General features: G+C 48.7%; 1 protein-coding gene across 1 annotated transcript in view; it reads right to left on the bottom strand.

The window, feature by feature from the left end:
- The window catches only part of ANOS1 (anosmin 1), a 175,514-nt gene that overhangs the window by 54,966 nt on the left and 96,506 nt on the right, over positions 1-24,042 (bottom strand). Inside the window, exons 3-4 of the mRNA XM_082717179.1 lie at positions 23,253-23,315; positions 5,262-5,484 (exon numbers count right to left, since the gene is read on the bottom strand). Coding sequence (XP_082573305.1) covers positions 5,262-5,484; positions 23,253-23,315 — 286 coding nt within the window. The remainder of the gene's footprint in view (positions 1-5,261; positions 5,485-23,252; positions 23,316-24,042) is intronic.

Genomic DNA, 24,042 nt, shown 5'->3' with positions numbered 1-24,042 from the left:
AGATGGAGCAAAACAGGTACCGGGGCACCTGGGTGGCTCAGTCGGTTAAGCAGCTGCCTTCAGCTCAGGTTATGATCTCAGGGTCCTGGGATCGAGTCTCACATCTGGCTCCCTGCTCACTGGAGAACCTGCTTCTCCCTCTCCCGCCTCTCTGCCTACTTATGTGTGCTCTTTCTCTGTCAAATAAATAAATAAAATCCTTAAAAAAATAAAAAAAGGATAAAAGATACCAAAGTTTGCTCCGAGGGAAGAAAAACCAATCTCAACAAAACGATTGCTTTGTGTCGCGTCTGCCTTCCAGGAGGGACCTAGACACGCTGTCTACCGAGGGCGTATCTGGAGAGAGCACGGCTTCGGAGAACGCTTCGTGATTCACGGGGTTTCTCTGTGCACAGTAAAGAGAAGATGGCTGGTCCGTTCTCTAAAGTCATCGAGCACATTCTCTGAGATTTCCAGTGCCCGCTTCTCCTTGGCTCTCCTGGGCGGAATCCCCTTGTGTAAATCCAGCCCCCAGAAATGCTCGTGCCGCTGAGGTACCCTGAACTCAGCAGCAGCAGAGCGAGCCTCGGAACCCCTTGCTACCACAAAGGTTGAATCCTGAACATCTTCAACTACGGAGAGCCTTAATGGAACACGATGAGATGTCAGTTCGCACTTCTTCCTTTAACAACCTCTTCAGTTATTATGTACAACAATCTTACGATTTGCATGTTATTATGTGCAACAGTCTTACGATTTGCATGTTGAGAAATGGTCCATCTGCTTTGCATCAGGGTCAGCTGGCTGCGTTGATTGGAAGTAAGTCCAGCGCTCGGCTGTAATTGTGAGCAGATGGGGCTTGGCCTCCCCAGCCCCCAGGACCCCCAGCCCCCACTGCCAGGCCTTCTGCACAGAGCTGGGAGCTCACCCAGCACCCCAGTTGCATAACCAGATGTGCAGAACCCACAGCTCCTGGGTGCGTTCTTTCTCATGGAAATGACTAGACTTTTTGTTCTGGGAGTTATTTTGGAACAAAGGAGTCATCTGAAATCCACGCTGTTCTGTCAAAAATGGGATCCTATAACATCCCGCGATACGTGGCAATATGGGTGCATGGTCTACACCATCACAAGGACTGTGGTGAAAGTCGGTGATTTTAAAAATCTGGAAAAATACAGTGATAGAAAAGTCGATGATCAGAATCAGCAGTTGTAAATCATGAGATCTGATTATTCCCATAAAAATGTTTGTCAGGGGGCACCTGGGTGACTCAGTGGGTTAAGCCTCTGCCTTCGGTTCAGGTCATGATCTCAGGGTCTTGGGATCGAGCCCTACATCGGGCTCTCTGCTCCTTGGGGAGCCTGCTTCCTCCTCTCTCTCTGTCGGCCTCTCTGCCTACTTGTGATCTCTCTGTGTCAAACAGATAAATAAAATCTATTTTAAAAAAACCTTTGTCCTAAGTCTAAATGCTATGCAAATGTAGCAAAACATAGCGTTCCAATGACTCAATAATTAAGCACCAGTCAGTGTCTCTGCTAGAGGCCACCAGTTCTCTGGGATTTGTGTTCCTATCCCAATAAGGTACTGGGTCACTGTATGCAAAATGATTTAAAAAAAAAACAAAACAAAACCAGATTTCTGAGTAGTGGGATGAGTTCATGTCTAGAGACCTAAAGTTTCAATATTTCAAATATGAAGTTATTCACACAAATATTATGTCTACAACATGATCAGATTTTCCAGTTCATTTGGCGACCGACTGATAGGGGATTCGTTTTGGTCTACGCACAGTATAGGGAGGAAGGGAGATGAGAGAGCCACAGATGACTCTCGGTCTTCACCGGCGGAAAACAGGTGCAGCTTCTCTCCCGCCCTACCCTATCTAAGCAAGTGCCTTGGCCGGGGTCAGGAGAAACAGAAGTCTGGGCCGTAAAATAATGCGTCGTCTTCGGGACGGAGGCAAGTTGACTGCGAACCAGCCCACCAGCAGGCCGGGGGAGCGTCAAAGGGAACACAAGCGTCCGGACAAGCATCGTTCTCTGTCCTACGCCTGCGGAGAAGCAGCCTCTTAAACTTCCCGCAATGACGCTGAGTCCCCACGTCGCCGGGAGCTGGCAGCTCGGGTGGCTTTTACCCAGGCTGCTGTTCACACGTCTTGCAGGAAGCTGCTAATGATTTTACTTGAAGTCCGAAGTGAAAACTCTGCGCTGCATTCCTTTGTTTTAAACTCAGACACCGCGGACGGTTCACTGAGGGGCATCAGGTACGGACAATTGTTGCAGCATAAACCAAATTAAATGCTCCAACAGGATGCATTCCGTGGAACGTCTTTTCTAAATAGGCCTAGTTTTTAAAAGCTAAGTTTGGGACATCTGGGTGTCCCAGTTGGTTGGGTGTGATGTCAGTTCAGGTCATGATCTCAGGGTCGTGAGATCCAGCCCTGCGTGGGGCCCTGTGCTCAGTGTGGAGTCTGCTTAGAGCTCTCTCTCCCACTCCCTCGGCCCGTTCCTGCCACCCTCCTCCTCTCTCTCTCAAATAAATAAATACTTGTTTTTAAAAAAAGCTCAAGGACATAGATCGGGTACGTCCGCCATCTTCCATACACAAACACAGGAGGTCTAACACGAAGCTTGTGTTTCTGTATTCTGTAAAAATTTTAACTAACCCAATAGGCAATACAAGAAAAAACAGGATGGGGGTGGGCACATACCAATTTATTGCAAAAGTTGGGATCCTTATTTGGGCCCAAACGAGCGTTGCGTGCATGGCCAGCTTGGAGAGGACGGACCTGATCTACGTAACCACTGACAGGTGAGTGATTTTATCAGGACAAAGTAGTCGACACAAATTCATCTTTTGATTGACCTATACTATAGCAAATCCATGATTTAGGGTCCAATAGAACCGTTGGATAGGCTCAAAATGAAAGCAGGAGGAGAGTGGGCCCATCTGGGAGCCGGGGACACACGTATTCCTGCTCCCAACAACCAAATCACCCGAGCAACGGCTTGTAACCTCAGCCTCAGCCCTCGTGGCCTGGGAGTGGGACCCAGTCATCCCCACCGGGGACAGGGCGCTCCTTCCTAAGGAAAAAGGTGGCAGAGGCCTCGCAGGAGCAGAGAGAGGAGGGCTAGCGGATCTCCCAGGGGTGGCTCAGGGCAGTGACAGGGGAAGGCACGGGCTAGGACAGTGACGGCCGGTCCTCCGCAAACTGCTCAGAGGGACGTGTGTGCACAACGGCCGGCTGGGGAAGCATGTTTGTCCCTGCAAGGCCAAGGCCTGGGTCCAGAAGGACCCTCTCCTTGAGAGACACGAGCCATCACTGCCACAGCCCTCTCCTGAGAGTGAGCACGCAGTGTGAGTCCTGGGCAGGACCGTGAGGGGACTCTGCCGGGGGTTCGTGACCTGCGACGTGGCCGTGACCATCACGCAGGTTGTGGCGGGCCCCGTGCTCACTCATACACGCCTAGCCAGGGGCACTGTCTGACGCCGCCCAGACACGGAGACCAGCCTTCCTTCAGGGACTGCCCCACAGGGCAAGGGGGAGACATCACCGCGGACCTATATATATGCATTTTCAAAACACCAGTGCTACGATGCAAGGCTCACTACCCAAAAGGCATCGTCAGGTCAATGTCAGGTCTGTTTGTTCTACTTCTAGTCAGTTCTCCAAGAACGGCCTGTCTCCGCAAAGAACCCAAGTTAAGAGCTACTCTATAGAACAGGGGCTTCAGGGCTTAAAAAAAAAAATCATTATTTAGCTAAGTGGAGGTTTAAATTGCAAGTCTCTTAATAATTAATCATTGATGCAGGCCCTTTGTAGAATATCTCCCTTATTCCTAATGAACCAGACTTACCTGAAATTCATACTGACTCTTCAGCACTTTTAAATAAAAAGCATCTTTTAATTTATACTGCCTCTTTACAACACTAAGGGTTTTACCAATGCCTTTTCAACAATCCTTCTAAAAGCATCCTATTTTTATGGTAAATGCTAAACATACTAAATGATCTGTAATAACAGAAAGGGCTTCCTAATAATAGACTTTAGAAAACTTAAAAGGGGCTCGGTTTTGCAAAAGTGATTTTACGTCGTTTATAATGAGAGGCATGAACACGATGAAACTTCAAATCCGTTAAAGAAACATCACCCGGCAAGAAGGGGAAAGCGGCAGATCCTTTGAACCGGAGACATCATCCTTGAACCAGGTGTCCCCAGCTCTTGTGCAGAAACCAGGAAAACTGGACGGACTACCCAGGTTTGAGACGAGACTAATTCCTAAGGGAGCGCCTGAGGGCAAGGGCAGGGACGCGCGTTCTGGGAGACGGGAGGCATTGCGCCAGTGAGAGCAGACGTCGGACGCCAGGCAGCACGCAATTCAACGCGGGCCTCGCTGCGCCCATGCGGTTTCATGGTTTAAAATAACCGACCTGTATGTGGACATCATGTATGTTTGCTGTGAGTCAGAGAGAGGAGGAGAACGTCCCTCTTTGTACTTGCCGTGAACGGCGCCCAGTGATGAATTCTATTGGACTCTTCATACGAGATGCCAAAAAGCAGCACCATGTTGTGTCCTGGGATATTCTGAGCGTACCCAAAACGGGCCAGAGCACAACAGAAGCCGCTTGGCTTAAAAGAACGGGGTCGCCGTTACCGGCAGAGGCAAGTGTCGCTTAGCACCGGAGTTAAGTGCTCTGGAAACTGCCTAGGAACGTCAACTCTAACGTCTGCTCAATGGTTGGGTAGACGGAGTCCCCATCTTGGGAAGAGAGCAATTCCTCCATCTGGGCTCGCAAGACACTAACCAACCGCAGTATGGAAAGTGCGCGCAGTGACCCTGCTGGCCTTGCGCGGAGCCAGCAGCAGAACCACGACGCCCACGCCTTTGCGTGAGGTCTCCAGGGTGCTTCTACTTCCCAGGGATGTCCGTCGATTTGCTCCTGTGTCCCCAGGGCCGCTTCCCTGACTTACTCTTCGTAGACCAAAGGACCGGTACTGGACTGAAGTTTGCTTCCTACATGGCCCACTGAAGAAGAATGACCTGTTCTGCCCTGGAAGGAGTTCCCCGGGGCTGATCGGGCGGATCCACTGACACTGGCAGATGGTCTGCGTGGTGCAAGGGGCATTTTCTGATCGTTCCTCTTCTCTTGCAGCGGTGCCTTTCTGGACTGACCCCCATCCCCACGCACACACACCCCCATCTCTGGCCCTTTCCCCGTGCATGCAGCGCTTGCCCCCCGTGAGTTAATGACGTTCCCTTCACGTGGGCTCTGCCTCTTACCTTTGTACAGGGTCTTGGGCACCTGGCAGGTGTGTCCACACCCGTTCGAACAACATTTCTTCACCCCGGAGCACTCCCTGTCGGCTTCGCAGCTCTCCACGCAGGCGGCGGCGAACCCGCTGGCCTTCTCAGGGGCCGGGCAGTCCCCCTGCTTCACCGACAGGACGTACTTGAGGAACTCACAGCTCGTCAAGCATTCGTAGTTCTTCTTGGGGAACAGAGGCTGACGACAGAAGAGGAAAAATTCTCTTTTTTAAGGATTTTATTTTTTTTTTTTTACTCAACCTCCACACCCAACGTGGAGCTCCGCATGTGCAACCCCAGGATCAAGAGTCACACGTTCTCCCGACGGAGCCAGCCCGGAGCCCCGTAAAAGAAAGTTCTCTTATTGAAGACACAGGACGCCCGATTCCCAAGACATCAGAAAGGAAGGTGAGCATTCTTATTTGGTGAAAATGTCCTTGGAATGTCTAACAAAATAAACGATTTGTTTTCTTTCCTCCCTAAAAAAGTAATATCTTAGGCTAATCTCGGAAAGGAATCCAGCCCGCAGGTGGTAACTTTGTACGCACCGGACAGATACTCAGGGACACGCACGGGAGTGCTCAGAACTCACACAGCTGGTCGTATTCGTAAAGCATCTCGGAACCATCGAGGGCCGCTCTGGGACTACGGAACGCAGACGCGGACTGTCATTCTCTACAGAGTCACTCGTTCCGTGTGGTCAACGGTAATCACGAGCCCTTTGCTATGCGTCTCCGGAAACGGGGCGGTTCTCACAGCAGTGATGCCGGCTGCCGTCTTGTCAAAAGCTGCTCTAAGCCTCCGTTCCCTGAACCGGTTTTAGTAATATCCGGCTTCTACTCTGCACCCGGGACCTCGTATCGCGATGGAATTACCGGTCAGGGACGCCGTGGGACTATGTGGGTCAGGGTTACGTGTGGGACACAGCCCGGTTCTGGAGAGCATCTGGCCGACGGCATTTCAGGGCCGCCCAGAATCAATCACACACTCGGGACGACAAGGATTCCCCGATTTTTTGAGAGACTCACAATAAGGAAAAAGCACGAGGAGTGGCAAGAACCCGTGACCAAATGTAGCTTTGTCCTTCGGAAAAACGGTTCAGGACAGCATTCGGTGACCACTCAAACATGAGAAGCAATCAGGGCTTCTTTCTGCCATTCCCGTGGGAGCTTCTGAGGGTCCCTAGAAGGAGCCCCACCCCCAGGGACAGAGGCCTCCCACGGTGGCCCTCCTGTTGCTGATGGATGGTGGCTGACCATCAGGCATCACGATCACCCTAACTTTCAGCCTACCCCTCCTCCTGCCCTGATAGCTCACCTGGCCCCCAGTGGGAAGTCTGACCTCCAGCCAGATACGTCATCCCCAGGGAGGCCGGCAGGGGACCGTCAGCCAGAGAGGGTCTCACGCAGTGGGAGACCTATGTTAACAAGGGGTTAAAAGGAAAGGAAAACCCTCCCCATCGCCCAACTCCCTGATTTAAGGGAGGAGACAAAGGAAGGTCTCTGACTCACTTCAAGGTAGAGGGTTAATTAGAGGCTGCTATTTGGCATGTTGATGGTGACCAGAAATCTCCTTGAAAAGCCCAAGCGTGGTAACTTCAGCTCAAGGACCTATGTCGGGAGCCCCGGCGAACCCCGTCGCCAACGCAAAATGTTCCACTGTGCTTCTCCTGCCTCCTTCCCCCAAATGATGCTGCACCAAATCTGCCTATGGGGGTGCCTGGGGGGCTCAGACAGTAAGCGTCCAGCTCTTGCTTGCGGCTCAGGTCCCGGTCTCAGGGTCCTGGGATGGAGCCCGGGGTCGGACTCTGAGCTCAGCGGGGAGTCTGCTTGAAGATCCTCTGCCTCTGCCCCTCCCCCTGCTGCTGTACCGTCTCTCTCCCTAAAGTAAATAAATCTAAGAAATAAAAATTAAAAGCCTGTATATGAGTTATGATGGCAAATGCTACACCATGTGCATTTTAACGGAATTAAACGAAAATCTACATCAGAGCGAGAAACATGTGTGTCCCGTGCCCGACACAGATGCTCCCTGATAGACACGGGGTCCTTCTGAAAGTGTCAGTTTAATGTTCCTGAGGAGCCAACTCCGTGTGACCATTAAATACGAGGGAAGAGCGCACACTCTAACACAAGGTGAAAAAACTGGAAACGCTACCTAGAAAAAGTGCAACCCCAACGTTTAAACGTCCGCAATCGGGGACATCAAATAAATTATTCACCCTCGGTCAAAAGAGGGTCTCGATCTAAGAACTTCCCAGGTACAACTTACAAGGAAGGTCACGGTTTCAGGACGGACACTTCAGTCACACATCTGTAGCCAGTTAATTTTTTAAACACTTTGGTAACACAAAAGCATCACTTTGGTAACACAAAAGCTCGTCTCCCTTGGTCGATTGCACAGCTCATTTTTCTGGGAGCGGCTAGATGTGCTCTCCTTTGCTCGCTTTTGAATCTGTCCATGTAGGTCCAAGCCAAACTTGGGAGTCCAAGCAGGGTGTGAGGGACCTGCAGCCGGAATGGCGGCGGTTTGCCAGTCCTCCTGCTCCACCAGAAGGCACACGGGACCCGGCGCTGCAAGGACTTAGTTACCAGAATTCCTTGGCCCGCACGGGCTGAAATTTCCAAGTAGAAATAATTTTACTAAACCTGGCAAGTGCTGACCGCTCGCTCACTAGGAAGTCACCGGGACTGAGTCTGTGCCATGGGATAATCCAATCAGCTCCCTTCCAGAGTCCCATGTGAACACAGGGTCGGACTCGCCATTCAAGTAACAAAGCGCGGGGCCGCCTGCCCCTGCTACCCGAACGACCTGTGTGCCGAAGCCACGCCCTTGAACCCTGAGCGTCGGAACGCAGAGACCGTGTCTCCTCACCTTAATAATAATTTACTGACATAACCACACATTATATGTTTATAAAAATAATTATAAAAAAAATAATAATTTCCTGACGGAGCTAATGGGGCAGAATAAGAGACAAAAACAGCCGCCGACCCAAACGGGAAACACTGGATCGTGATGAACCCAAGGAGGGTCGTAAGGAGCGCGACCGTTCAGATGTCCCGGTGGATGTGAGAGGTGTTGTGTACGTTTATTCAACAGCCCTCCTTTTGGGGATGGCTTCGAAAATGTGGACTTGTGTGTGTGTGGGGGGGGGGGTGCGTGTGTGATTGTTTCGAGAACCATGGAAACAAATGTGGGAAGAAAAAAAAGTTCATCTTCGCACCAGAGCTTTCGAGACTGACCCATGAGCCTGCAAGAGCACAGACAGTGTTATGAATATTACATGAGGTGGTGCACAAAGGACCGAGCTCTGTTTTGCGGAGCCGGCCCACAATGGGAGCTCCACAGCACTGGGGTCATGGCTGTCTCCTTTCTTTTCCCATGCTACACGTTTACTGTCAAACATTTCCAAATGCTTCTGTGATTCTGACCAAAACGTCTGAAGATCCACAGACGGAAAGCTGGCCCGCTTCCTCTGCAGTGACCATCCACACGTTTCCAGCGCACTGCTGCCCAGTCAGCATGGAAACCGGCACGCCTGTTCTGCTGTTTATGTCAGTGGAAGGCAAATCTGGAGGCTCTCTATCCGTTATCTTGGATCGGTATCTTGGATTAGGCTGAAAAACCATGAGTGGTCTGACTATAAACTGGAGAATGTGTGGTTTCCCTACACAGGTCTCTCACAATGCCTTCGAGCGTAGCTTACTGGGAATGTTCTCGTTGAACAGAATCAGGACCGAGATGAGTGCACGTCAGGAAAAATGATGTGTGGGTATTAATACTCTAGATCTAAAGACAATGTGTCAATTGCTCTACTAATGGCCAGTTTAAGTCCTGGGGAACAAAGGTCATTTGGTGTCAGTGAAGACACTTCTGACCAGTAAGCACCTTCTATGTCTTGTGATATTCCGAGTTAATTATTGGTGGACCTGGCAAGAGGGATGTGAAAAATAGGAAACGGGCGAGTAATCCAAATCATGAGGACTAGGATGGCCATCAGCTCCATGGTGAATGAGAGCAGATGCAAAATGTTGTACTACTTCTTTATAAAAATATATCCAGCCGTTGAGGCAAACTATTCATTGTAAAATTAAGGTACCTACAACGCCTCTATAAAATTACTCATAAGAATCACTGCCCTTCCAGGATCCTGCATTTTTCTAGAGTCTTCGCTATCTTGTGGATGTCAACATGCTTCCAAAGAAGGGTGGGATAAAGCAGAGTATGAAGTAAATGAAAACACTCCGGGGAGGGGATTAGGTGGAAAACTTCATAGTTTGTGGACTGTTACATATTAGTTGATTCTTATAAATCTCTCCTACACCGCATCTCTTTGATTAAAGACTAAACTGTGTTTCTTAGGGCCGTATGTGGGCAACATGCTAATCTCAACGTGCCTGGCAAATGACAGACATAAAGTCAAATCCTAACAACAAAGAGTAGGTTAATAGTTCCCGGACGTGTTAGTGAAAAGACACTATTAACTTTGTTTTGTTTGTGTGGTATAAAATGCAAGGACCATACAACGAAATAACTCATGCCGCGACCATGGAATGAAGAACATAAAAACAGCAAGTTCGTAAGTCATCTTCCTATGTTAGAAACCATATATATATGAGGCCTCAGGTATGGATAGAACATTGCCCTCGGTATTTAATTCAATCCAACAGAACCATATCATGCATCAAATGTCACAGCCTTTGCTGAAAGCCAGGGCCTTGAGTGGGTTTTCCTGCCCCAGCTAAAAAGCAAAGGCAGCCTCGCACAGAGAATCCCTCCTGCGCGCCGTCTGCTGGCTCATCTCACGGACGCCCCTCAACCCCCATAACCATTATTACTTCCGTCTTACAAATGATGAAACAGAAGCTTGGGGAGATTATTATTTATCCCAACTCACAAGACAAGGACGCATGTGAGCCACGATGTCCACCGATGGCTTTCTGAAGACCACACCATATCTCAGGGTGAACTAGGGAGACGGCTAAGCCAGCCGCTGTCCACTTGCATTCCTACGAGCAGCACCGGGAGCCTGTAACTCTTGAAATACCCACGAAGAGAGGGAACGCACTGCAGATAGGTTTTTAAATACATAATATATGGAAATCATCTGGATGATTGATATATACACACACACATAAATGTATATATTTTATGTATTTCCCATACACACACACACACACACACACACGTGTAAATGATATATATGTAAATCAAAAGGACAGAAATCTTATCCAGGAAAACTGAAAAACAAGCAACACTGAAATATAGCTTGTGTTACTGAACTTCAAGGACGAAAATAGAACTTTTCAGACATCCAGGTAGAAACATCAGGTGGATTCCGATAGAGAAAATATGGTTTCCTCCAAATCAATTTCTCTTTACAAAATTTATTAATGTCTGGAGCCAATACAGAAATAGCTCTATAACATTAAGTAAAATAAAAAAAAATATATATATATAGTTTATACACATAAAATCATATTATCTATAGTTTATATATATAATCATATCTGTTTACATATATAAAAAATCAGCTGTCATTCAAAAGTATATGCGACAGAAACAGTCTCAAAGACTGGAAAAAACTCAGGGACTATAAGGCACCCATGGGCCTTTCTTGCTAAACAATGCAGTGCCACATTCAGCTGTTCTAAAGATAGGCAGGCGGCAAGAATACATGGGTTACTACAATACTCAGTACCCAAAGAAAATGATGCCTATACTTATATGAGGAGAAGTCTGCGCAATTCAATTTGGACTTCATGTGTAATGGGGGGCAAAGTTTGTTGTGAGTGGTTTCAAAAAAAATGGTATCTATGGATTCTTTCTAAAAGCAAAGTAAGATATGATCAGAATTTTTAAAAAAGATTTTAAGTCCTCTCTACACCCAACATGGGGCTTGAACTCACAGCCCCAAGATCCAGAGTCACACGCCGCACTGATTAAGCCAGCCAGGTGCCCCAAGATGTGATAAAATTTAGAAGCCAGGTATAAAGAAATTAGCATTATAGACTCAATCATTTTATCACCCAGTAAGTATAAAATGAAAATGGAAAAAAGTAGGAATTGTAGTCCAGGAAAAGTATTGGATATAATAAAACTAAGAATTAGGAAATAATGTCAGAAAAATTGGTAGATAGGAGTGGTGTGAGGAACATCTAAGTAACTTACACTGAACTGAACTTGAGGGCATCCGTCAACAATCAGACAAATATAGAATTTTTAAAATAATGCTTTCCATTTCATAATATTTTTCATGATCTCTTTCTCCCTGAAATGTGGGGGTTTCTGTTTCTTCTGCTATACTCAAATAGTATTAAGCATCAAGCATCATTAAAAGACAGCATGCGTAGAAATGTCAGGTAGGGGGTCTGCTCAATGGTAACGTAACAAGGTCCCCAAGACCGCCCCCAGGTCTGATAATTCACAACAGCGACTCACAGGACTCAGCATATAGTCATATCGTGGGCTCGGATTTGCTACAGCACAGTCAGGAACAGGGAAACATGCATGGAGGCAAGTCCGGAGCAAACCAGGAACGAGCTTCTGGGAGTCCTCTCACAGGGGCCGTCACACAGGATGTGCTCGATGCCTCCTGCAAGACTTGTGACACCACATGAGAGATGCTGTCACCAGACAAGTTCAGCAGAGACTCTGTGTCCACAGTTTTTACTGAGGCTGGGCACAAAGGAACCTGCTGCCTAGCACGTCACCAAAATCCAGACTCCTAGGAGGAAACAGGTGCCCATTATAAACCACATCCCTGAGTTGACAGTTTAAGACCAGGGAGCACCTCTTGTCGGTTAGGGAATGATGAGAACCCTCCCCAGACCTAAGTTCCCACATGCTGGCCAAAGGCCAACGTTTTAATCAGGAATTTGTAAAGAGAGCAGTCTTAGGTTTCCTACGGTAACTTTTCTGCCCAGGTAAGCGTGGCTCTTCTGGATGGCAGAATTTGGAGTCACGGGTTGGTCTTAAAATTCCCCGGTGTTTATATGAAGTTTTCAATGTGCATATATCATTTCTACAAAATAATAAAAACACAGTGTTTTTTTAAAAAGATTTTTATTTATTTATTTGACAGACAGAGATCGCAAGTAGGCAGAGAGGCAGGCAGAGAGAGAGAAGAGGAAGCAGGCTCCCTGCGGAGCAGAGAGCCTAATGTGGGGCTCGATCCCAGGACCCTGGGATCACGCCCTGAGCCGAAGGCAGAGGCTCTAACGCACTGAGCCACCCAGGCACCCCAAAAACAGTGTTTAAAAAAAAACAACCAAAACTGCCAGTTGCATCTTTCAAAGAAAGAATTTAAATACTAAGTATGCATGAAATAGGAAAAAAGCATTCTCCATTCAAATGTTTCAAATTTGTTCTTGTAAATGCAATTATGATTTGCCTGGAAACTCAATTATACACACTAATTTATTAGATGGGATTACAATCCATTTAGTTCTGGGGCAAATTATACACCTTAGCCATGAATAATATAAAATAGAAGAAAATCAGAAACATGCGTATTAGGCAAGTCTCTTCCAATGAGGACGTGTCCCTTTTGACAGATGACAGATGACAGTCATCTTTACTTACACTGATTTCAACCTCCTCTTCGTTGACCTGCTTTTCTATTTGTTTGGAAGGCAAATGTGCCACCTTGTATGGAGAGATCCGTGGTCAGTTTTTCCACTGGGAGCAACACTCTGAAATCTCTCTGGAAGATCTTTGGACGATCCCTAGGCACATATGTGATTCCAGAAATCTAAAAACTCCTCGGGAGCCAGGGACAGCGAGGGCCCTCCAGTTAAACTCTCATGTCCTTCTCTCCCCTTCGGCCTGTATGTTGTTACCTGGAATGACCAGGCGCGCCTACGAAGCAATCACCCTGTGACAGGATGTATATACTAATTCATAAGCCAAACTGCCGTCCTAGGAGGTAGGCATGGATGGCGAGCAAAAGAACGTGTGGAAATGGTGCTCTGCTCTGCTTACCGCTTCTACGGTCAGCAGCAAGCAGGTAAGTCGTCAAGGAGTTTAATGTGTAGTAAAATAAGGCAGACACAGCAAGTCGTGAAAGTACAGGAGGCCAACAGAGGATTAGCCCAAGGGAATGAACAGTCACGAGGGTAAGAGATGCAGCGTAGGGAAGACAACCCGTGGCACTCTCATATGATCGTGTGCTGACAGACGGGGGCACAGCACAGAGTGACCAGAACCTGAGTCACTACGGATACTCCCGAAACTAATGTCACACTGTGTCAACCATCCTGCAATTTAAAAAAACGGTAAATAACCCTCTTAAAAAGGATTAGACAAAGAGAAAGCCCTTAAAAAAGAGAAGTTGGGATCTCGGCGTCCTGGGATCGAGCCCCGCCTTGGGTTCTCTACTCCGCAGGGAGCCTGTTTCTCCCTCTTTCTTTGCCTGCCTCTCTGCCTACTTGTGATCTCTCTCTGTCAAACAAATAAATAAATAAATAAATCTTTAAAAAAAAAAAGGTAAGTCATCAATATTTAGAATGATGTGAATACAGAATATGATGTAAAGGACAGAGGAATATTCTAGAAGAAGAGAATAGCAAATACATCAGTCAGGCAAGAGCCATAGGATTTGGAGGCAAATCTAATTTTACAAGTCTTAGTATCTCCAAATACAAAAGGGGGATAATTATGACTATTGTGTACTATTACCTTAAGTATTAAGTATGCAAAAAATTAGCAAGATTGTGGAACATCATAAAGGTAAAATCAGTGTTAGCCATTAACATGAGTATCAGAATTTTTAAACATAGTTCTATAAATCCTACAAAAAAAAAAAACAAAACAATGGGAAACAGTACAGGTTAATTGCCTAAAATCCCCATATCCCTAATTACTCACAAAGAGGAATGAATTCTAGGGCCATGTAGCTGGCTCTGTTGGTAGAGCATGTGACCCCTGATCTCAGGGTCATGAGTTCAAGCTCCATGTCCAACATTAAAATTAAAAAGAAGAAGAAGAAAAAGGGGAACAAATTCTGAACTTGTGAAATGTAGCCATTTATTCTTTTATTATGTTTTTAAGCTTCTAAAAGTCTTCCATCTCAAAGAGTTTTGCAAACACTTGCAAAACCATCGCACCCATTCAAGGTACAAGTAGAATCATACTTTAGAATAGATACACACTTTACCCTCTTACACACTGAAAAGTTCTATGTCCCCAATTTCAATGCTGGTACGGTGGTTCCACACACAAGCTGCGTGTCCTACAATTCAACTCAGTTCTGACACCATCTACTCGCAAACAGCTTCAGATCCCACAAGGATGGGCTCAGTCCCACAAGACCACATCCTCTCCCTTCAGAGACCAGTTGCAAGTCCAAAAGGTAAAAGAGAAAAAGGAAATCTAAAGAAACAAAACCAGAAATGATAGAGATGACAGAGTTAGCAGAAACGGACATTTTAAAAGTCATTATAAATGTGCTCTGTCTGCCCAGGAATGTGGGAGAAAGACACAGAAAGACCTGCACGGAACTTCCAGAAGTAAACACGAAGAAATGAAAACTATGACCAAGAGCATCTTAAGAATGTCAGGCACTCTGCAAAGAAGGGAACTTGAAGACACAGTGGTGAAAATTAGCAAAATAAAGCAGGGGGTGGGGAATGAAGAAAAAACACGATCAGAACACTCAGTGACCCAGGTCATAATACAAAGTCTATCATGTATAACTAGAGTCCCAGAAGGAGGGGATACAAAGAATGGGATAGAAAAAAATATTGGCTCATATACAGGGCCACCTGGCTGGCTCAGTCAGTTAAGCAGCCAACTCTTGATTTCAGCTCAGGTCATGATCTCAGGGTCATGAGATTGACCCCCATGTTGGGCTCTGTGCTGGGTATGGAGTCTGCTTGAGATGCATTCTCTCCCTCTCCCCGACTCTCACCCCCAACCCACTCATGCACAGTCTTTCTGAAAGAAAGAAAGAAAGAAAGAAAGAAAGAAAGAAAGAAAGAAAGAAAGAGAAAGAAAGAAAGAAATGAATATTGGCTGATATGTAAAAAAATTTATTAAAACTATAAGCCCAATTAAAATTAGAAGAATCTCCTCCAAGCCCAAGAAGTAGAAAGACTACCCAGTCACAACTCCATCATCTTACTGCTTAAAACCAAATACAGCAAGGAAATCTTCAAAGCAGACTGGGAAATACAAGGACATTTTATACACAACAAGAAAATGAGAATGTCAAGAGATTTTTCTGAAAACATACAAGACAAGAAAATGAAGAGAGATTTTTTAAACTACTAATTAAAAAAAAAAAAAAGTCAACCTAGAATTCTATACCTAGTCAAATACCTTTCATGAAGGGATGGAGACAAACCCACAAGTAAAGTTCTGCAATGTGAGTGATTAGGACCGTGGGGCCTTTTCCTCTCAACACCATCCTCATCTGTTTATTTTCAGTCCTTACGAGTGACTGCATCACAGAATTCGCAGGCAAGTGTAAGTGAGCGCTTGGCAGGGAGCCCCAACACCGTAGAGAGAGATCCATGCTCTTGCTGTACAGGGCAGCCCCTGGGCCCGCGGCCTCAGCACTGTCCATGGGAAATGCAGGCTCTGGGGGCCCACAGCCCACACCCACTGAGTCGGAATGTGCCCGTCTAAACCACACCCAGGTGATCTGTGCGCACAGTGGGGTCTGGGCCATCCTGGATGCTGGACTAGGCTTTTGCAGGGGCAGTGGGTGTCCCTGTGACTCATCCCTGCTTTCACACTCCAGAACTCTGGGCTTCTGACCCACGCTGACCCACTCTCTGACTTCACATGCCTCACAGGACTCATTTCCCCGAGCACACAAATGGAGTCAAGTCTTCCCAAAGGAAAGGTACTCACAACTCATGTCCTCAGACGGTGAGACCCTGGCCACGGCCCCTTCTCTCCCCTTCTCCCACACTCGTGATCTTGGTGAAGGAACCTAAACGTACACAAACAGTTGTGTGTTTTGGGTCTGCATTTCTCCCCGTACTTTCTATCTGACAACCAAGAGTTGGAGACGTTGCTGACGACTCCTCCACGGAAACCCTCTGACCTGCTTCTAGTCACCTCATCAGGACAAAACTCCTCTTCAGCCTCTACCTCACTGACCTATCACAGAATTCAAAAATGTTAACCTTGCCTTTCCCTTCAGAGTAAAAATGGCTAATATTCACTCCATGTTTCCCCTGTTCAGACACTGGTTAAGTGTTGTACAAGCATCTTTCATGAGATTTTTATTTTACTTATTTTATTTATTTGCTTATGTTCATTTTACTTAAATTCGATGCTCTTACGATTTCCAGCCCATTCCCTTAACTCTTTCTACCTGCTCTGTCCCTCTTTCCCATCCAGATAGGTCTTCAAATCATTCAGAATAATCTCCAATCTTCAGGGTTGGGTTTTTTTTTTTTTAATCAACTTGCAAAACGCATCAAGTGTCCTCTAGTTGAATCTCCTATGATTCTATATTCCCCTGGCGTCATATAAAAATTTAATGAAAATGGAGTCTCCCTATTTCAAAAAGTGAGGGCAAAAAGCCTCCATTGCACGGAGAACACGTCCTGTCTAGCCAATAAATTACCGAACAACGTTAAGAAGTCACTCAGTAGGCTTGATTTTGTCATTCTGCAGGGCTATAACATTTGACATAATGAGGATAACTTCCTTTCCAAGATGCAGGTAAAGGAAATCTCACAATAATTATAAAACTTCATAAGCATCGCTTGGAGTGTTTCATTCCATGACGCCCACTATCTGCTACATTGAGGGGAAACCAGGACAGAGTCTGCACATGCCACCACCACCACCCAAAGATCACAATCCAGAAATACAAGGAACACTTTGATGTGTTACAAAAATGTAAAAGGTAAAGGCTTATCATTTCTAAAAAATAAAGGTTTCCTATGTATAATAGTAAAAGCCACCGTTTTTTGAAAATGAGCTCCGTGCAGGTGCCCTGTACCTGCACCCCATCTTACGACCACTCCTGGCCACGCATGGGATTTCAGCACGGAACGTGGAGGTTTCAGAAGAAACCTTCCGCAAATTCCTAACTGACACCCTAACACACCTGTGCGGAGTCTTGTGTCTACCACCCCCTCGCCGACATGCCCTCCTGGGCATATGACACTGTTTTCTTGTTCGGCATTCAACTTCTTCCCATACATTTAACCCTTGGACTGCTGTCCCAGACACCAGAAGGTGCAGCTTCCATTCCTGAAGGGAGGCATTTACTGCGTGCGCTGGGTTCTGGAGCACTGGAAGGATAACAAGTTTTGAGTGTAAGAAAGCCCCCGCAGGAGCGTGGTAAACCCCAACAGCTTTAGTTTCTGACGTGTGCTGTCAGGAGGACTGGAATTATCTATGGCCCTGGGCATCCAAAGTCCTAAGGAGCCTTATTGTTCCTTCAGTTCCTTGAAGTGCCCTTAATTAACCAAAATTTTGCATAACCAAACCTCTCTTTGTACTTCAAGGGTGTTTAAGCCCAGAGGGCTGGCCAACAACATTACATTAGACACAGGCTCAGATTCATTTCCCGTGGGGGGGCGGGTAGTATGGCTTCCCCCTCCACTCTGTCCTGGGACACAGAGCAGACTTAGGAGGGGCACACCTGGATTCCAGATCTTCTGGAAGAAGCCGTTAAACATGGGATCTTGGGCAGATAACACCATTTCCCCCTTGTATGTCAGTCCTGTTGTCCCGTAAGTTCACCCAGTAAAACTCAGGCTTAACTTCTTATAAGAATCATTGTGAAAATCCAATATAAGAAGCTTGGAAAACATTTTGAAAAGGGAAAAAACAAAACAACAACAAAAAAATTCCCTTAAAACTCCGACAAAGGCAATTTTAAGACAAAATTTGATTTTATACCATCAAGAAAGGAAAAGAGTAGTGTCCTTGATAAGTTAGATGCCTGCGGTTATAAGAAGGGAACATTTAAACGTGAAGAAATGTGCATTTTATGATCAGGAAGAAAAACGGTTGATGATGATTTTTAAATCTTTAAAAAAAAAATAGTGAGATGGAGATCATGTTTAATGACTAAACTGAAACAGTAAAGCATGACTGACCCTCCTCCAAAACCAAACATGGGGAAAATTCTCCCATGTGATCCGAAGAAGGCATCCTGCACGATTCCGACTCTGACACAGTCAACTTTTTCATCTAAGGGATAACATCCTTAACTCCAGCAGCAGCTTGAACTGTAGAAAGCATCAGACATGAAGTCTAGGAGATCAGTGTGTGCAGCAGCCACAGACCCACTCTAGGGGAGTGATCGTGACCACACCTCCAAAGACCTCTCCTACGGAGGGAAACTGATTTCGTGACTAAAATAGCAAGAACAATGGAGCTTTGTTTAGAAACAGGTGCTGGGCGTACAGGTCAGGAAGCAACAACGTTCTGAAGGGTCCGGCAGGGTCCTGGCAGGATTAGGACCGCTTCATTGCGTAGGGCAGGAGGTCGAAAACTCCGCAGGCGCCGCAGTAAGCAGCCTCAGCCTCGTGCACCTCCGGACCCATCACAGGTCCTCAGCTCTGCTGCCGTGAGGCCCCGACGCGGCCTGCGACAGAAGCCCCGTGAGCCGGCGAGGCCGAGTTCCTACACACCTCCACTTGTAAGAACGGGAGGCAAACCGTGCCTTCAAAGACAAATAAAGCTCAGAGTGTCTTGCAAATCAACACACTGGTCCAACCCAAGGGTTCAGCTGTTCCACTGGGAGAGGAATGACCTGTAGAGTCCTTCTGGGTGTAAACGTTTACGAAGGGAAAGCGTGGCAGGTTCGCGAAAACAGGGATCCTGTAGGCACGCGAGCAGTGACGGGGGAAGCGAGAGGCAGACGGGATTGTCTTAGGGCTGCCTCGGAACGATCAGCCTCCGAACGCTGAAACGGGAATCGGTCCTGCAGGACTCGGTCTCCGTCAACGTGGGATGCAGACGGGAACGCAACACGGAAGGAAACAAGACACGGAGATGAAGGCGGCCGAGAGGAACTGACGGGGAACAGGAGCTCGAGTGGTGGGACCAGCGGGCTGAGGTCCGTGAACCGGCCTCGACTTGTCCCAGCTCTCCGGTCCAGCTCACCTCTCCTGCCGGAGCAGGAGTCACCATGGGTCCATGAGTCCCATTTCTATCAGCTGCATTGGGTTCCGCAGCCCTCACGGCTGTTTCAGAGAGAAGAGCTATCACGGGAGTGCGCTGTCACATTTGACACTGCTAGCGAGAGAGGTTTCGGATGACCTTCATAACACCGTCCTTCAGATGTCACATCATCTGCCCAGCATTACGGATCTTAAGGGACCATGTGTTTATGCAGCCAACACCATGGTCCACCTTGTTCCTCCAGATCCTACGACAGCTTATTTTAATTCACACGGATGGACGGCGTGCGTAGAGCACAGAATGCAAGATAGGACCAGGAGGGCAAGTTACAGAACACATAACACCTGCACCGATATACCGGTTCTGCTCTATTTCTGACGACTCTGGCTCTGGTCAATGCCGCACGGGGCATGAACCACCGCTTTTTATTGGCTCTTTGTAGCAGACACAGCTCAGAGCGAGCGCCACTGAGTCACAACCGCCCCTGGTGTCTTCACCTCCCTTGGCGTGTGTCCGTGTGTGTGTGTGCATGCGCGTGTGTGCATGCGTGTTGGTGGCCGTAGTGACTTGCTTCCAACCAGTAGAATCTGGCAAAGGGGAAGAGAGGTCCCTCCGGAGACTGTTGTATTATGGAAAGGTTGGTCTCAGCAGACTCCGGGTCGAGAGCTCTTGCTGGCCTTGAAAAAGTAACTAGCCATGTTGAGACCAGCCTGGCGGGGAGGGTATGTGGTGAGGAATGACAGGCAACCTTCAGATGTGAGAGTGGCCTCCAGCCAACAGCCACCGAGGGAATGGGACCTCATTTCCACAATCGTAAGGGCTGCATTCTGCCAGCGACCGCCATGAGACTGGAGGCCGACCATGAGCAGAAGCAGCTGAGCCCACAGACAAGAAAGCTAGCCCAGCAGACACCCTGATGACGCCATCATGAGACCCTGACACAAAGATCACCTTGAAGTCATGTCCAAACTCCCATTGCACAGAAACTGTGAGGTAAGAAACATCTTGTCCGTGGAATGGGAGAAGATATTCGCAAATGACAGTATAGACAAGGGCTGACATCAAGATCTATAAAGAACTCCTCAAACTCAACATTCAAAAAACAGATAATCACATCAAATAGTGGGCCGAAGACATGAACAGACACTTCTCCAATGAAGACATACAGATGCCTAACAGACATGTGAAAAAATGTTCATCATCACTGGCCATCAGGGAGATTCAAATCACAATCACACTGAGATACCACCTTACACCAGTTAGAATGGCCAACATTAGCAAGACAGGAAACAATGTGTGTTGAAGAGGATGTGGAGAAAGGGGAACCCTCTTACACTGTTGGTGGGAATGCACACTGGTGCAGCCACTGTGGAAAACAGTGCAGAGGTTTCTCAAGAAATTAAAAATAGAGCTACCCTATAACCCTGCAATTGCATTCCTGGGTATTTACCCCCAAAGATACAGATGTCATGAAAAGAAGGGCCATCTGTACCCCAATATTTATAGCAGCAATGGCCACGGTCGCCAAACTGTGGAAAGAACCAAGATGCCCTTCAAAGGACGAATGGATCAGGAAGATGTGGTCCATAGACACTATGGAGTATGATGCCTCCATCAGAAAGGACTAATACCCAACTTTTGTAGCAACATGGATGGGACTGGAAGAGATTCTGCTGAGTGAAATAAGTCAAGCAGAGAGAGTCAATTATCATATGGTTTCACTTATTTGTGGAGCATAACAAATAGCATGGAGGACAAGGGGAGTTAGAGAGGAGAAGGGAGTTGAGGGAAATTGGAAGGGGAGGTGAACCATGAGAGACTATGGGCTCTGAGGAACTGAGGGTTTTGGAGGGGACGGGGATGGGGGGATGGGAGGGCCTGGTGGTGGGTATTGAGGAGGGCACGGATTGCATGGAGCACTGGGTGTGCTGCATAGACAGTGAATCTTGGAATACTGCAACAGAAACTGATGATGTATTTTATGGCGACATAAAATAAAGAAAGTGGAAGGTGGGGGGTGGAGGAAGGGAGGGAGGAACTTGTGTTGTTTTAAGCCCCAAAGCTTGGGATCATGTGTTAGGCAGCCAGAGATAACTAATATAAAGACACATGAAATTGAAGGCGGGATCAGTATATGTTTCCTGGAAAAGTCTGGACGGAACCCCTGCAGAAGCCAAACTGTTCTGGCGAGAAGGGATGGATGATGCGTCAGGTCCCTTGAGGGAAGACAGAAACCATGACCGAGGCCAGAGCCCCACCCCCAGCACCCAGAAGGACTGGAGACAAAGCCACAGGAAGGCTCTTCCCCTCTGGGCGTTCACACCCAACCCTGAGCCCAGCAGTGAGTGTCCTTGCAGAGCAACTGGGTAAAGAACTAGGACTCTCGGCCAGTCCTCGGTATCCCTGGAGGCATCCAGTGTTCGCCACTAGGAAATGCTCGCAACGACTGCAGCGCCCGTAGGCCTCAGGTCCGACGCGCTCCCAGCAGCACGGACTCATCACCAAGCGCGTGCAGAGCACCACCTGCCGGCGCCCGCCACCACGTGCTGAGCAGAACCTGCAGAGCCGAGTAAAAGCGAGACTAGGACAATCCCGCACCGAACCTGCACCCTGAGAAGCCCCCCACACCGCACTCAGCTCTGCAACCACGCCGAACACTTCGCTTCGAGAACCCAGGCATGCCATGCACCCCCGCCGCTGTCCGAGGGACGTCGAATCCCAGCGTGCCGGGACGCAGGGAAGGGGTGCGGCCGGCGCCACCGTTTCAGCCTGGGTCCGTCTGCCTAGGGTGCGGCCGGCGGATGCGACGGGCTCCCCCCGCCCAGGCCTCCACACATCCCCACGGCACTGTCGCCCACGCGCCACGTGCTTTGCTCTTCCCCGCGTGTGGGGACGGTGAGCGGTGTCCGGCCTGCGGGTACCTGCGTCCTACACACGGATGCAGCTCCTGTCACCCCGGCTCTGCATTCGGACACTCGGGCGAGGCCCTGCGCACCCTCCGGGTTGAAACGCAGGCTGCCGGGCCCCAGGAGCTCCTCGTGCCGGGGAGAGGCGGGCTCCCGCGGGCTGTGCACAGGGGACTTGGCAGGGCTCCCGCCGGCCTCCTGGTCCCTTCCGAGGCGTCCTGCCCAGCACTCTGGGCCATGCCACAGGCCTTCCCCTCTGCTCTCCCAGGCCTGGACACAGCCCTGGTGTCTGGAGGGGCTCTCCCACCGCTGCTCTCCACAGGTCCGGAGGGGACGGTCCTGCTCTCCCTCCTCTGCGTGGCCGGCGGGCGGCGACGGGCCAGCCCATGTCCTCCTGACTGCGTCCCGGCGGACCCCCGACTTGCCCTGGAGGAAACGGGTCCCGCAGCGGCTTCCGCCCTCCGCGGCAGCACGGGGGTCCAGGCGGCCGGTGTGCGGGACAGTCACCCCCTCTATTCTGGGCCTGCAAACGCCCCCGCGTAGAGCCCCCCACCCAGCACATGGGCCCGCGGGGGGACGGTGAGCCGACAAGGCTGAGAACCCGCTCCTTGCAGACATCACGAGAGTGTCAACACCACGCTGACAGGGACTCGGATGACAGCCAGGACGGGGAGAAGGGGGACAGGCACAGTTTCTACCTCGAAGACGGTCCCCGTCGCTACGTTTATGTCCTAAAGTTGCTTCCAGTGACAGAAGCGCTGGGGGGCTCGGCTTTAAGGCAGCGCAACGACGTTCCTCCTCTTCCCATGAGTGGCGTCTCAAGACCCGCACGGCCACCCCCCTGCAGTCCACGGAGGTCCGGCCCGCGGCAGAAGGCGGCGGCCCTCGGTGCCACTGGCCCGGGTGGCGCGCTGTCGGGTGGCCGGGGGACCTCGGGCCACGCGGGGGGTCCCCTTACCTCACAGAAGCTCTGGCACTGCTGCTTCCGCGGGTCCCACGACTCCCTGCACGGCTCCAGGCACTGGGGGACAAGCAGAAGGACAGAAAGCACGGGTGAGACACAGCCCAGGGAGAAGCACCTGCCCCCCTGCCCCTGCCCTGCCCGCTTCTGCTGCGGCTTTGGGCAGGGCCGCTGCTCGGGGCATCCCCGGCGTGGGGCGGGATGAGCACCTGAGTGAGAGCCTCACGACACAACACAACACATGTCTGTGTCCACGCGACCGCAAGAGCCTGCAGGGGACGCGGGACACGGCGTTCACCCTCGGACACACCACCAGGCAGAACCACGTGAATGAGAGTCTCTGCATTCGGTAAGAAATGTTTCCTAGGGGCGCCCGGCTGCTGGGTGAGTGGGGCACAGCTCTCCATCTCGGGGCCGAGAGTTCGAGCCCCACGTCGGGTGCAGAGAGGACTTCAAAATAAAATCTTTTAAAAAAATGTTTTCTAAAGGTGGTTGTCACAGACAAATTTTGTTTTTTCAGAAACTTTAACATGGACGTGCTTTACAATTTCAACGTAGGAGTGTTCTCTATAAAGTCTGCAGGGAATTGGGTGAAGTTAATTCGTATTAAATATCCATATCCATCATCACTGTTAACTAATCTTTAGCTCAGTGGGTCTCACAGCATTAATACACACCCAGTTTAATTACTCTATTAGAATACATTAAATGCATCATAATGTAAAATGTACCAAATAAATATAGAATATATTAAATCTACTGAAATATACAGAATAAACTCTCTGAC

The sequence above is a fragment of the Mustela nivalis genome (genome assembly GCF_964662115.1).
Source record: "Mustela nivalis genome assembly, chromosome: X".
Lineage (NCBI taxonomy): Eukaryota > Metazoa > Chordata > Mammalia > Carnivora > Mustelidae > Mustela > Mustela nivalis.
This window is presented reverse-complemented; position numbering and strand designations above follow the sequence as displayed.